We start from the raw sequence: 13207 nt of genomic DNA on the forward strand, positions 1-13207 counted from the left end.
CGTGAGGGATACCTGCGCCTGCTGGCGCTCTCCCACCCCGGTACCTCTCTGGCCCAGGGCCGCTTCCGGCCGCCATGCAGGACGCCTTTTCATCCTGAGGGAGGACGGATCTTCCTGCTGCCGCCTCTTCCCCCCCCGCACACCCTGGAGGCCCGCTGACCTCAGCGGTGGCGCCTCGGGTAACCGCCCCAGCTGGGGCAGGGGGCTCCCGCTGCCATTTATCAGACTGGTCGACCCCGGCATCCGGTAAGTCTGTAGGTTCCCTTATGGGGACAGGAAACCAACTGATGCGGGAGAGAGGTACCGCCTTTTTATCGGTAGGTTTCCTTTCCCCGTGGGGCAGATCCCCTCCCTCCGTGGTGCCGTCATGGGGGAAGGAGAAATATACACTCACATATAACAGAGGTATTCAACAGGGTATGTAGGGAGTAGGGAAAAAAGCAAAACAGGGAAGGATAAGGAATTTCCAAGTGTACAAACCAGACAACAGTCGCTAATAAACTCCTCCAGCTCTCCTTCTCAAAACTAACTTCTCCCACTCCAATATCATGCAGCAAATGCCAACTCTGACGAGGACTTAGTAGTCGAGCCCAGATTTTATAGGGAAAAGGAGTGGCTAACCGAGCACAGCTGAAAGTAGGAGTTTTCCAATATGGCCAATTAACCCCTATTCTGCTGGAAGAAATAAACACGTTCAATACACTGGAGAAGTGCTTCTTCTCAACTTAGTACGAGCAACCAGCCGCTGCGGTCTTCTGGCTCCGCTCCGTTGCAGTAACCCGTGAGAAAGGGTTTACATTTACTTTGAGAGAATGATCATGGCTTTTTTTGTCACTTGTTAATATCTAACCGCACTATGTCTCGAAGCCAGATACATTTTATACGTTAACAAAAAACAATTTCCCATATATTCTCAGCATCACAATTTTTTTCCCTTGGAATTCAACTTACATGTTCAAGTCATTGATTCCTAATTTTCCTTGAAAGTGCTTTCCAACATCACATCCAAACCACACAGCCTATAATAAATGAATGGAAAATGCTAGTAAGGAGTCAAAGATAATGCAAAAATATAAACGCCACTGTCAAAAAATTGAAGGGTTGGGCCCCACAAAGATCTTTTTCTTTAAGAGGTTATATCTAACTTGCTGATTACTGGGGTTGTCAACTGTGACTTCCTCCAATCTCAACAAAATTGGGCTTTGAAGCACCCCATAGTCGCGTATACACGCCACTGCTTCATTTACTACATATATGACGACTGCAGACGGCATTGCAAAATGACATGGCCACCTCTGGCAGTCCCATAGACAATGAACGCAACTGCCAGATTCTATGGGACCTTTTAGAGTCCAGTCTCTGGATCGTTGGGAGTCCCAGGTGTTGGCCTCACAAAATCCCATATTGTGGATTGGTTCTAACTTGCCAAGTTGGGAAAAAAACTCTATAACATCTGATTGTGGATTCGGCAAACCTCAAGCACATATCCAAGTAATGAATGAGCATAACCAATGATGGGCCACCAATATGTTGATCATTGGGTTTCGACCATGCAGATCAGCAGAATGGAGGGTCTTGGAACCCCACAGTCCATTGTTTGTGCTTGGTCATTCTAAATAAATGCTGTGATGGGAAAAAAAAAAATGAAACTAAATGTACTGTACTCACCTCCCCATCCTTTATTGAGGCCGCTGCCAGTTTTTTTAATACTTCAATAGACTGGTTATTATATAGTGTTTTCTTGCCTTCCACCATGTTCCCAAGGAACTGAACAGTATATAGTTTCTCAAAAGGGTTTTGTGGTCGAGGATCATTTACAAGGCAGATCTGCAGAAAGAAACAGATAAAAACAGAAATCTTTTAATTACCGGTAAATACTAATACAACACAGTGCTCAAAGGAAGAAACAATCCTCCATATTGATATTAAATAGCCGTCATCCTACATTTCTATTTCATAAAGAACATGAAAATAAGATCTATCTATCACATGAGAGAAATCTGCTTCTTTCTCCTCCTGGACTGATCACTCACTACTAATTCATGGGTAAAGTCTGTATTCAGTGAAGACAAATATTCACATTACTTAGATAGGAAATAAGTTGGTGCTTTTCAAATTCTATGGAGGGGGAGGAGCTAGAGGCTGTCAGACATTCTGCTGCTCTTTTCCTTGAAATACATTTCTCCATAGAACTTTATGAGCACCAACTGTCACTTCACATCTCAGTAATAGAATAGTCTACACTAACTAAAGACAGATTTTACACCTGAATTGAGAATTTTGAAAATGAAGGATGAGGTTGGGAGGAAAAAAGTGGAATTCTCTCAAAAGATATTGTGTATCTATCTAGGATGGTCACTTACTCTTTAAATATTCTGTACATTCTCAGTCTCACTATATATATTAGACTTTAAGAAAATGTTAGTACGTATTCAGGAAAACAAATTGTGCTCAATTTAAAGAGATCAGATAAAATCTCAGATTTTTATTAACTAAAATCAGACTTTTATTATCTGTATTTTTTTATTTATTTACCATATAGTACAATACCACAATACTACAGTACTATAATACGTAGTACACCTGTAAGCTCAGCCATAGGCTGGGCTTCACACGGGACCTCAATTTTGACTAAGATAGCAGCGATGAAGGGTTGTGTGGGAGGCTTCTGCAGCCCCCGGCTGCCATTGTAACCAATCAGTGCCCATCGACTGCATCACAAAGGGTTGATAGGAGCTGGTGCGCATCTGTGCGCTAGCACTGGCAGTGTCATTTAAATATTATTGTCAGAGATTGACAGCAGCATTTAAATAAATTAACATCTGCTCCAGGTGTCGCACATTTAAAAAATAAAATAAAAATTATTCTATGTATATTATGAGGACTTTTACTGTTTTAAATTTGCAATGAGTCTTTGTTGCAAGTGACTTAGTTATTAATCACTTGTTTGTTGCCATCTCTTATTCTATATATTAGCTATACGATAATTGTTAAATATGTCTGAGATGTTTCGTGACAAACCAGTATTCCAATATGCGGACATGAGTGATGGCTGAGTGATATGCTGGAGAACAAACAACATAATGGGAAGTGGATGAGAGGGAGGGCTGTTATCATAGTAAAAGCCAGGAAGAGCTGATAAAAACAGCGGCAGCCAAATTCTCTCAAGTCTGGATGCAGTTTTCTCGAATTGCTCCATCCAGCACATGTGTTTTGTTTTTTCAGGGCAGAATACACAGTATAGTCTTACAGAAACATATTCCAAGAAACATCAGCAACATGAAATGTAAGAAAACTTCCACAGTATAATTATTAAATTATCTGCAAAGTTGGTACGAGACTGTGACTTGCTGTTTGTATTTTTTATTAAAGTAAATCAAATCTAAAGTGATCCACATGAATAACAATGATTTAATTCAAATATAATAGATTGCATAAAATTCTACTCATTCAAATACCTAAATTGTAGACACTTTAGGAAAGTATTAAAAAGACATGAAGGGGTTTTTCAATCTAAAAAGTGGACTCCAAACCCTTTTAAATAGATAACAAATGGTAATGTTCATAAGGAATCATTTGAGGGCGCTGAGAGCAGCACCGCCCCATAGCTTCTATCACTCACCCTGCTCCTATCACCGCCCCCTGATGACATCTCGTTTCAGGGAAATAGACGATAGGGACAGAAGCAGGGACTGTACTTGCGGCCACTGAAGCTGCGTCACTTTTCCTTCACCCGATTCCGAAAAAGGAAATATTCAAGGTACACCAGTGAGAGTAGCTGTGGAAGATGACTTCAGCGTTGCCCTTACAAATACAGTTCTTAAAAAAAAAAAAAAAGCTCCATTCTGGATAGTAACACTGCTGACTGTCATTCCTGCGTAGATTTAGATTTTTTTTGCTTTAAAATTAAAAGGATGTTCCAGAATAACACAACATTATCCCTATAGTAGTTTATAAAAGTAAAGAAACCACAATTACTTCTGCCTTCTCCGCGCTACTCCTTTGTCACTGTTCCAGTGTTTCTTGCCAGTACAGGAAAAAAAAAACAAGCAATGTCCCCTAACTGCTGCAGACAATCACGAGCCTCAATAATGAGGTTTGCATGTATAGCACATGATGGCGGAAGCCAGTAATCGGCTGCAGCAGACACATAACAAATAGACAGGATGCGGCACAGTGATGGGTAAGTAAGGCAATTGTTTTTCCTTTATTTGATTATATTTCTCACCTTAAAGCCAAGTTTGCAGGCACCTGGAAAAGCCATTTAATCTTCCTATACCCAGTTCTCTTGTACACTGCATTAAAATTTTCCACAATAAAAGTTGTAAGCCCAATTTATCCTAATTTTTAACAAAGTATCTTGGTTGCTGGTGAAATTTTCACAACTTGTCCTTTCTTTTGTTTGCGTTTCAATGACTGAGGTTAATTATAATCTCTGTACAGTGCTGCTGAATAGGCTGGTGCTGTATAAGGAATAGAAATGAATAAATCTTACACATCTTTTTTAGATGCTCACCTTGTCTTCCACATTGTAAACCGGTTTTACATGCTCCTTATAAAAATCCTGGGGTGTCACAGGTCCAATCTTGTGATAAGTCTTCTCTTTGTCCCTGAATTCCCAGGTGAAAGTCTCTGGTGGGCTCCCTACACATATACTCACCACCCGGTACACCTGAAAAATAAAAACAAACAAACTATTTATATTCCGCCGTTAAAAAGATAATGCACGATGTTTCTTTAGCACCTTTATGGAAGCAAGGCAGAATTCTTGTGACCATCATTCATTATAGAAAAGCGATTGCAGAAGGTGTTGACTTGGCCTTCAAACTCCCCGGGTCTTAATCGGATCCAACATCTACAGGGTGCGCGGGAAAACTCATAGGACCATAGAATATCTGCTGCTAAACTCTTGGGGGGCGGTGATTCATCAAAGCTTTTACACCAGAATACTGGCGTAAATCGCTTTGAAATGTCGCCAGTTTTAAAGCAGCTCCGCCAAAACGGGTGGACCTGGGTTGGGATGAGGCGTGGTTTACGTCCGCCCGTCATGTTCAACAAAAGCATCTGCTTTTTTATTTTTGTACACACGATATGCTACTCCAGTCCTTAACCGGAGTAGCATTTCTGGCAAGCCACAAGCTGATAAAAAGATGCACCAAACTAATTACGTAGGGTGCAATTTTTAATGAACTCTGCGCATTTTCCTCTGACGAGTCCTAACGAATCAGCCCATTAGTATTAGATAACAACTGAAACTGTTGAAGGCTTTGTGGAGTCTGTGCCTCGACAGATAAACGTGGATTCAGAAACAAGAGGGACTTGCACATTATTAGGTTTTAATTTTATGTATGATTGGTGCACATGGAAAATCATCCAAGACAAAGATTTGCCATGCATTTTGTTCTTTTTGTACTGTTGGAACTTGAGCCTGAATTCATGAAACCACAATGGTCAGGGCTCCACACATGATGTAATGATCTGCTCAGAGGAGATTTGGGTGTGGGACCCCCTTGGTTGGCATAATACAGGAAATTGCAGAGGAAATTTCTGTAAACAGACAGAACAGAGAATAGATATCTAGATATGGAGGAATGCCCAAGAGTTACTGAAGTGCCACAGAACAGGATGCCGGAGGGCTGAGATTACGGCACGCAAACATTGGGCTAACCAGGGCATATAGCTTGTTATGACATGATGGGAGGGCAGGAAGAGGGCACTAAGAACTCTGCTACTCCACAATCAGTGGTCTCAAGGCTGTCCAGCAGAGTGCCAACTGGAGAGCTATGCAGGGTGTACACTACTAACAAAAGGAGGAGAAAGGAAAAAGGAAATGCCTCATTGTTAACAATTCATCTAGCAAATTTGCCTTATGTTGGAAGCCGTGAAAAATGATCTACATATCCAACAATTGATATGTGCCGATGCCAGAGGCATATCATGAGTTGTCAGCACCTGGGGGCCAAGCAAATATTGTGCCCCCTAGCAAAGTAAAGTGCCCCCGCGAGCTCACCTCCAAAAGAAATAATGTCACCTACTTTGAAAGAAAAAAAGGTTTTACTCACCTAATCCAATCTACAGAGCCCACTTCTTCCCTGCCAAGTCAACCCAATCCAGGGACGACGAGGCGCGGCCTGCACAGGGGCGACGAGGCACGGCCTGCGCAGGGATGCTGACATCTTGTACAGCAGTTTACATCTCCCTGCTCTACCACTGGATTCAACCGTATCGGAGTCATGTTGAAATCCGGGGTATGTGCACACGCTCAAATATTTAGCACTAGCAATGGCACTTTTTAAGGCATAAGAGTATTAAAAAAAAAAAAAAAAGAAAAAGAAAAAAGAAGGGGTTTGCAATTTTTGGAGATGCAACATTTTGAAATAAGTAAGAAGGAAAAACTACTTTTTTTTTCAATATAGATAGTGTTCTCCCTGTGGCTCTTCTCATCCACGTTACACCACTGGCTGGATCTTCAGCTGCCACGCGCCTCCATGGCCAGCTTCTGCCTATATGTATACAACATTAGGATGGTCAATTTTAGTAGAAATCTAATGCATTGGGGACCAGTGTAAGGCGTGGAAAAATGATATCAGTGCTACCAGTGTTTTCTATGCGGGTGTCCATTTCTACTATCAGTCTGTCAGTGTTTTTATGGTATGTATAAAGAAAGAATTAAATTACAAAGCTTCTCCTATCCTTTGCAGTGCTAAACACGTACATGGATTGTACACTGATGCCGTCCGTGTGCTGTACGGGTTTTTCACGGATGAATAGACTTGTGTTGGCCCTTGTCCTCTGTGCTGCCACAAGAAAACAATCTCGCCATGTTTTTTGCACGGACACATGGTCCATGTAAAAACACAGATAACAGCATAGGTTATAATATGTACATGTTGTATCTGTGAAATAAAATGGATACCACAGGTAATGGAAACATAGGCGTATGAAGGAGAACTAAAGCTGCTGCAAATTTATCAGTAATGGCCTGTGAAGTGCCCATATTCACCAACAGGGCACACAGAGCTTCAGAAATATTCTGTTTCACCAAAATGCTGTATATTTATTACAAATATATATATATATATATATATATATATATATATATATATATATATATATATATATACACACATACATATATACATACACACACACACACAGTTAGGTCCATATATATTTGGACAGAGACAACATTTTTCTAATTTTGGTTCTAGACATTACCACAATGAATTTTAAACAAAACAATTCAGATGCAGTTGAAGTTCAGACTTTCAGCTTTCATTTGAGGGTATCCACATTAAAATTGGATGAAGGGTTTAGGAGTTTCAGCTCCTTAACATGTGCCCCCCTGTTTTTAGAGGGACCAAAAGTAATTGGACAGATGAAATAATTGTAAATAAAATGTTCATTTCTAGTACTTGGTTGAAAACCCTTTGTTGGCAATGACTGCCTAAAGTCTTGAACTCATGGACATCGCCAGACGCTGTGTTTCCTCATTTTTGATGCTCTGCCAGGCCTTCACTGTGGTGGTTTCCAGTTGCTGTTTGTTTGTGGGCCTTTCTGTCTGAAGTTTAGTCTTTAACAAGTGAAATGCATGCTCAATTGGGTTGAGATCAGGTGACTGACTTGGTCTATTCCACTTCTTTGCTTTAATAAACTCCTGGGTTACTTTGGCTTTATGTTTTTGGTCATTGTCCATCTGTAGTATGAAATGACGACCAATCAGTCTGGCTGCATTTGGCTGGATCTGAGCACACAGTATGGCTCTGAATACCTCAAAATTTATTCGGCTGCTCCTGTCCTGTGTCACATCATCAATAAACACTAGTGACCCAGTGCCACTGGCAGTCATGCATGCCCAAGCCATCACACTGCCTCCGCTGTGTTTTACAGATTATGTGGTATGCTTTGGATCATGAGCTGTACCACACCTTCGCCATACTTTTCTCTTTCCATCATTCTGGTAGAGGTTGATCTTGGGTTCATCTGTCCAAAGAATGTTCCTCCAGAACTGTGCTGGGTTTTTTATATGTTTTTTAGCAAAGTCCAGTCTAGCCTTTTGATTCTTGATGCTTATGAGTGGCTTGCACCGTCAGTGAACCCTCTGTATTTACTTTCATGCAGTCTTCTCTTTATGGTAGATTTGGATATTGATACACCTACCTCCTGGAGAGTGTTGTTCACTTGGTTGGCTGTTGTGAAGGGGTTTCTCTTCACCATGGAGATTATTCTGCGATCATCCACCACTGTTGTCGTCCGTGGGCGCCCAGGTCTTTTTGCATTGATGAGTTCACCAGTGCTTTCTTTCTTTCTCAGGATGTACCAAACTGTAGATTTTGCCACTCCTAATGTTGTAGCAATTTCTCGGATGGGTTTTTTCTGTTTTTGCAGCTTAAGGATGGCTTGTTTCACCAGCATGGAGAGCTCCTTTGACCGATGTTTCCTTCACAGCAAAACCTTCCAAATGCAAGCACCACACCTCAAATCAACTCCAGGCCTTTTATCTGCTTAATGGAGAATGACATAACGAAGGGATTGCCCAAACCTGTCCATGAAATAGCCTTGGAGTCAATTGTCCAATTACTTTTGGTCCCTTTAAAAACAGGGTGACACATGTTAAGGAGCTGAAACTCCTAAAACCCTTCATCCAATTTTAATGTGGATACCCTCAAATGAAAGCTGAAAGTCTGAACTTCAACTGCATCTGAATTGTTTTGTTTAAAATTCATTGTGGTAATGTCTAGAACCAAAATTAGAAAAATGTTGTCTCTGTCCAAATATATATGGACCTAATTGTGTGTGTGTATATACAGTGGGGCAAAAAAGTATTTAGTCAGTCAGCAATAGTGCAAGTTCCACCACTTAAAAAGATGAGAGGCGTCTGTAATTTACATCATAGGTAGACCTCAACTATGGGAGACAAACTGAGAAAAAAAAAAATCCAGAAAATCACATTGTCTGTTTTTTTTCATTTTATTTGCATATTATGGCGGAAAATAAGTATTTGGTCAGAAACAAAATTTCATCTCAATACTTTGTGATATATCCTTTGTTGGCAATGACAGAGGTCAAACGTTTTCTGTAAGTCTTCACAAGGTTGCCACACACTGTTGTTGGTATGTTGGCCCATTCCTCCATGCAGATCTCCTCTAGAGCAGTGATGTTTTTGGCTTTTCGCTTGGCAACACGGACTTTCAACTCCCTCCAAAGGTTTTCTATAGGGTTGAGATCTGGAGACTGGCTAGGCCACTCCAGGACCTTGAAATGCTTCTTACGAAGCCACTCCTTCGTTGCCCTGGCGGTGTGCTTTGGATCATTGTCATGTTGAAAGACCCAGGCACGTTTCATCTTCAATGCCCTTGCTGATGGAAGGAGGTTTGCACTCAAAATCTCACGATACATGGCCCCATTCATTCTTTCATGTACCCGGATCAGTCGTCCTGGCCCCTTTGCAGAGAAACAGCCCCAAAGCATGATGTTTCCACCACCATGCTTTACAGTAGGTATGGTGTTTGATGGATGCAACTCAGTATTCTTTTTCCTCCAAACACGACAAGTTGTGTTTCTACCAAACAGTTCCAGTTTGGTTTCATCAGACCATAGGACATTCTCCCAAAACTCCTCTGGATCATCCAAATGCTCTCTAGCAAACTTCAGACGGGCCCGGACATGTACAGGCTTAAGCAGTGGGACACGTCTGGCACTGCAGGATCTGAGTCCATGGTGGCGTAGTGTGTTACTTATGGTAGGCCTTGTTATATTGGTCCCAGCTCTCTGCAGTTCATTCACTAGGTCCCCCCGCGTGGTTCTGGGATTTTTGCTCACCGTTCTTGTGATCATTCTGACCCCACGGGGTGGGATTTTGCGTGGAGCACCAGATCGAGGGAGATTATCAGTGGTCTTGTATGTCTTCCATTTTCTAATTATTGCTCCCACAGTTGATTTCTTCACTCCAAGCTGGTTGGCTATTGCAGATTCAGTCTTCCCAGCCTGGTGCAAAGCTACAATTTTGTTTCTGGTGTCCTTTGACAGCTCTTTGGTCTTCACCATAGTGGAGTTTGGAGTCAGACTGTTTGAGGGTGTGCACAGGTGTCTTTTTATACTGATAACAAGTTTAAACAGGTGCCATTACTACAGGTAATGAGTGGAGGAAAGAGGAGACTCTTAAAGAAGAAGTTACAGGTCTGTGTGAGCCAGAAATCTTGATTGCTTGTTTCTGACCAAATACTTATTTTCCACCATAATATGCAAATAAAATGAAAAAAAAACAGAATGTGATTTTCTGGATTTTTTTTTCTCAGTTTGGCTCCCATAGTTGAGGTCTACCTATGATGTAAATTACAGACGCCTCTCATCTTTTTAAGTGGTGGAACTTGCACTATTGCTGACTGACTAAATACTTTTTTGCCCCACTGTATGTATGTATGTATGTATGTATGTATGTATGTATGTATATATATATATATATATATATATATATATATATATATATATTAGTAATACATATACAGCATTTTACATTATAATATATAGATATATATATATATATATATCTATCTATATCTATATATCCCCTCCTTTACATTATACAATAATTGATTGTACATAGACTTTCACAAATGTCCCATTCCTTTAGTGAAACAATCCCTGACCTGAGCACACCATGGTTGCACATTACAACTCTTTAGTTTCGGTGCTACTGTAAAAAAGCCGATTCATTAATACTAAACCAACGAAGTGCAGAGATATATGCCGTAGTTCTAAAGTAAAGGTAAAGATTACATAATGTGAGGCACTAAATGTAACTTTATAACAAAATGATATCAGTGGTATTCAAAAGTGAACCCCACATTAATCAGCGTGTGGGTGTAACAGTAGAAATCCTCATCCTGCAGTTTTACATACATTTTACCGTTGTTTTCATATATTCAGGACTGCTTGCTGGACATTTTTCGCCAAGTTTCCCAAAAATAGAAAAAACAACATTGCATTTAACCTGAATCTAACCATGAGGTTTGTTAATAAGCCAAAAAACCGATCGCCATCCGATTCTTCAAAAAAAAAAATCATTAAAGGGGTTCTCCATTTCTATTACAATAAATTTAAAATGGCTTCTGTTGTTTTAAGAAAAACTCCCTGGAGCGGCGCTGGGTCTCTGTAATCCGTTCTGTGTCCCCCTCCTATCTTTCTTTAGGCAGGAGTCAAGATTTATTGTAATAATAGTGCAGAATCCCTCTAAATACTGTTCTTTATGTTTTGCCAAAAAATGTGAACTATGACATCAAGCTTAGAAGTAGAGCAATGACCTACAAGACAGAGGAAGAACAAAGGCTATTTCGGAAAGCTTGAATCTAATAATATGGTGGTGGTGGGGTACAATGCTCAGTTATATCTCGGCTGCAGAAAGTCAGCTAAAATGTTAACGTCAGAAAGGCTTTCTTCACAAGCATAATAAATGAAGTACAGTGTAGACCGCTCAGGTTCGGTACCTATAGGCCATCTGGAAACCAAATTTTAATGGCTGTAGAAAAATGTAATATTCAAGAGAAGCAGAATCTGTATTACTATTTCACAAAACATAAATGGAACCGTTAAACAGAAACGGAGCCAGAAACGGGACACGTCCATGCAGTGTGATCAGTGGGCACATATAGGTTTGTTGGAAAATTTTCAGTTAAACACACTTAATTCCCTGAAATCGCTGGTGTTTATTTACAGGAGTCCAGTGGGCGGTCCTACTAGTGACTGACAGCTATCTCTGCATGCACAGCCTTACAGGGAAGACTGTCAATCACTGAATAGGACCACCCACTGGACTCATTCATATAAACATCAGGGATTTCAATGGATAAAAGTTTTACTGAAACTTTTCCCAAAAAAACTAAATCTGCACGGCTCCTCCTGCCCTATAATGTCTGACCTGTAGAGCAGATACGATTTTCATCATGACAGGTTCCCTTTGAAGCAGAGTTTCATGATAGAAACCAAAACGAGGAACATCTGTTTTAGACAAAAGCCAGATGTGTCTAGATCTAGAATGGTCCAATAAAAAAAAACATTCAACTAAAGAAGTTTTTTTTTTCTTTCATCTGGACACCACATAACGCCACCAAAGATTAAATAATCAGCATTATGATGGCTGCATGCCGGTCCCTATAAGGTAATATGGCACAAGATTGTGTCTTATGGCAAAAATTGACTGCTGAGCCCTACACCAGTAAGTCCAGCTCTTATAATGAGCGGCTATAAATGACCATCAATACCGTGCAAGACAAAATCTTCATTTACCAAGGATAACAAAATCAAAAACTCTTCTAATTGCAAAAAAAAAAAATGTACAATATATATATATATATATATATATATATATATATATATATATATATACACACTCACTGGCCACTTTATTAGGTACACCATGCTAGTAAGGGGATGGAGCCCCTTTTGCCTTCAGAACTGCCTCAATTCTTCGTGGCAGAGATTCAACAAGGTGCTGGAAGCATTCCTCAGAGATTTTGGACCATATTGACATGATGGCATCACACAGTTGGCGCAGATTTGTCGGCTGCACATCCCTGATGCGAATCTCCCGTTCCACCACATCCCAAAGATGCTTATTGGATTGAGATCTGGTGACTGAGGAGGCCATTTGAGTACAGTAAACTCATTGTCATGTTCAAGAAACCAATCTGAGATGATTCGAGCTTTATGACATGGCGCATTATCCTGCTGAAAGTAGCCATCAGATGTTGGGTACATTGTGGTCATAAAGGGATGGACATGGTCAGCAACAATCCTCAGTAGGCTGTGGTGTTGCAACGATGCTCAATTGGTACCAAGGGGCCCAAAGAGTGCCCAGAAAAAATTCCCCACACCATGACACCACCACCACCAGCCTGAACCGTTGATACAAGGCAGGATGGATCCATGCTTTCATGTTGTTTACGCCAAATTCTGACCCTACCATCCGAATGTCGCAGCAGAAATCGAGACTCATCAGACCAGGCAACGTTTTTCCAATCTTCTACTGTCCAATTTCGATGAGCTTGTGCAAATTGTAGCCTCGGTTTCCTGTTCTTAGCTGAGAGGAGTGGTACCCAGTGTGGTCTTCTGCTGCTGTAGCCCATCTGCCTCAAAGTTCGACGCACTGTGCGTTCAGAGATGCTCTTCTGCCTACCTTGGTTGTAACGGGTGGCAATTTGAGTCACTG

General features: G+C 40.8%; 1 protein-coding gene across 3 annotated transcripts in view; it reads right to left on the reverse strand.

Moving 5' to 3' along the window:
• The window catches only part of BLMH (bleomycin hydrolase), a 120079-nt gene that overhangs the window by 57359 nt on the left and 49513 nt on the right, over positions 1–13207 (reverse strand). For all 3 annotated transcript variants that reach the window (XM_073565431.1, XM_073565434.1, XM_073565433.1), the window contains exons 7-9: positions 4517–4672; positions 1669–1827; positions 952–1019 (exon numbers count right to left, since the gene is read on the reverse strand). In XM_073565431.1, coding sequence (XP_073421532.1) covers positions 952–1019; positions 1669–1827; positions 4517–4672 — 383 coding nt within the window. The remainder of the gene's footprint in view (positions 1–951; positions 1020–1668; positions 1828–4516; positions 4673–13207) is intronic.

This window comes from Dendrobates tinctorius, unplaced genomic scaffold (genome assembly GCF_039654945.1).
Source record: "Dendrobates tinctorius isolate UK_male_01 unplaced genomic scaffold, ASM3965494v1 ptg000016l, whole genome shotgun sequence".
In the NCBI taxonomy this organism is placed as follows: domain Eukaryota; kingdom Metazoa; phylum Chordata; class Amphibia; order Anura; family Dendrobatidae; genus Dendrobates; species Dendrobates tinctorius.